Raw genomic sequence first — 730 nt, 5'->3', positions numbered from 1 at the left:
TGACACCCCCAGGGACACAGGTGACCCTCCAGGTGTCCAGGATGGGCAGACTCAGGTGTCACAGGTAAGGGCACCTGGGGGGGGTCGAGCTGTGCAGGGTGGGGGTGCCCAGGTGAGCGGGGCAGGGTCCCAGGCCAGCAGCCCCGCAGCCCCCCCGGCCCCCTCCCAGTCCGTCCCAGTGCTCCCAGTCAGGAGGAGGGGAACTGGCTGAGGAAGGCGCTGAAGTCCAGCTCCCCCAGGGAGGGCAGCGAGTCCTCGGGGCCCCCCAGCCCCCCCAGCTCGGGGGGCGCCCCCAGCTCAGCCCCCAGCCCCATTTCGGGGGGCGCCCCCGGGGGCTGGCTCTGCACCAGGCGGGCGATGGCCTCGGGGTACGACATCAGCATGGGGGGGCCCCCGAAATCCGGGGGGTGGGGGGGCGGCTCTGAAACGCCCCCCCCGAAATCTGAGGAGGGGTCCCCGAAGCTCGGGGGGGGCTCGGGGGGGCCCAGCAGGCGCTGGACCTCGGAGGCGTTGATGGGGTCCAGGGGGGGGAACGGGGAGTCCCCCAAAAGCGCCCCAAAATCCAACGGGGGGGCCACGCCGCCGCCCCCCCCAGCCATTTGGGGAGACCCCTCCTCAAATTGCAGCTGCAGCAGCGCCTCGGACAAAGGCTCGGCCTCGGGGGGGGCCGGGACCCCCAGGAGCCCCCCCGGACCCCCAAAAGAGAAGGAGGGAGCTGGGGGGGGGGGGA

At 73.6% G+C, this 730-nt stretch overlaps 1 protein-coding gene across 1 annotated transcript; it reads right to left on the bottom strand.

Annotated features, from left to right (window-relative positions):
* Positions 1-131: 131 nt before the first annotated feature.
* LOC121364409 (transcription factor p65-like) lies at positions 132-723 on the bottom strand. Its single transcript, XM_041487658.1, has one exon. The coding sequence runs from the start codon at positions 597-599 to the stop codon at positions 189-191; it is 411 nt and encodes a 136-aa protein (XP_041343592.1). The 5' UTR covers positions 600-723; the 3' UTR covers positions 132-188.
* Positions 724-730: the final 7 nt, after the last annotated feature.

Source organism: Pyrgilauda ruficollis, unplaced genomic scaffold, assembly GCF_017590135.1.
Source record: "Pyrgilauda ruficollis isolate IOZ18807 unplaced genomic scaffold, ASM1759013v1 scaffold8212, whole genome shotgun sequence".
Taxonomy (NCBI): domain Eukaryota; kingdom Metazoa; phylum Chordata; class Aves; order Passeriformes; family Passeridae; genus Pyrgilauda; species Pyrgilauda ruficollis.
This window is presented reverse-complemented; position numbering and strand designations above follow the sequence as displayed.

Excerpts from the sequence above, each read along its gene's own strand:
- LOC121364409 (XM_041487658.1), bottom strand. The coding sequence starts at position 599 with ATGGCTGGGGGGGGCGGCGGCGTGGCCCCCCCGTTGGATTTTGGGGCG.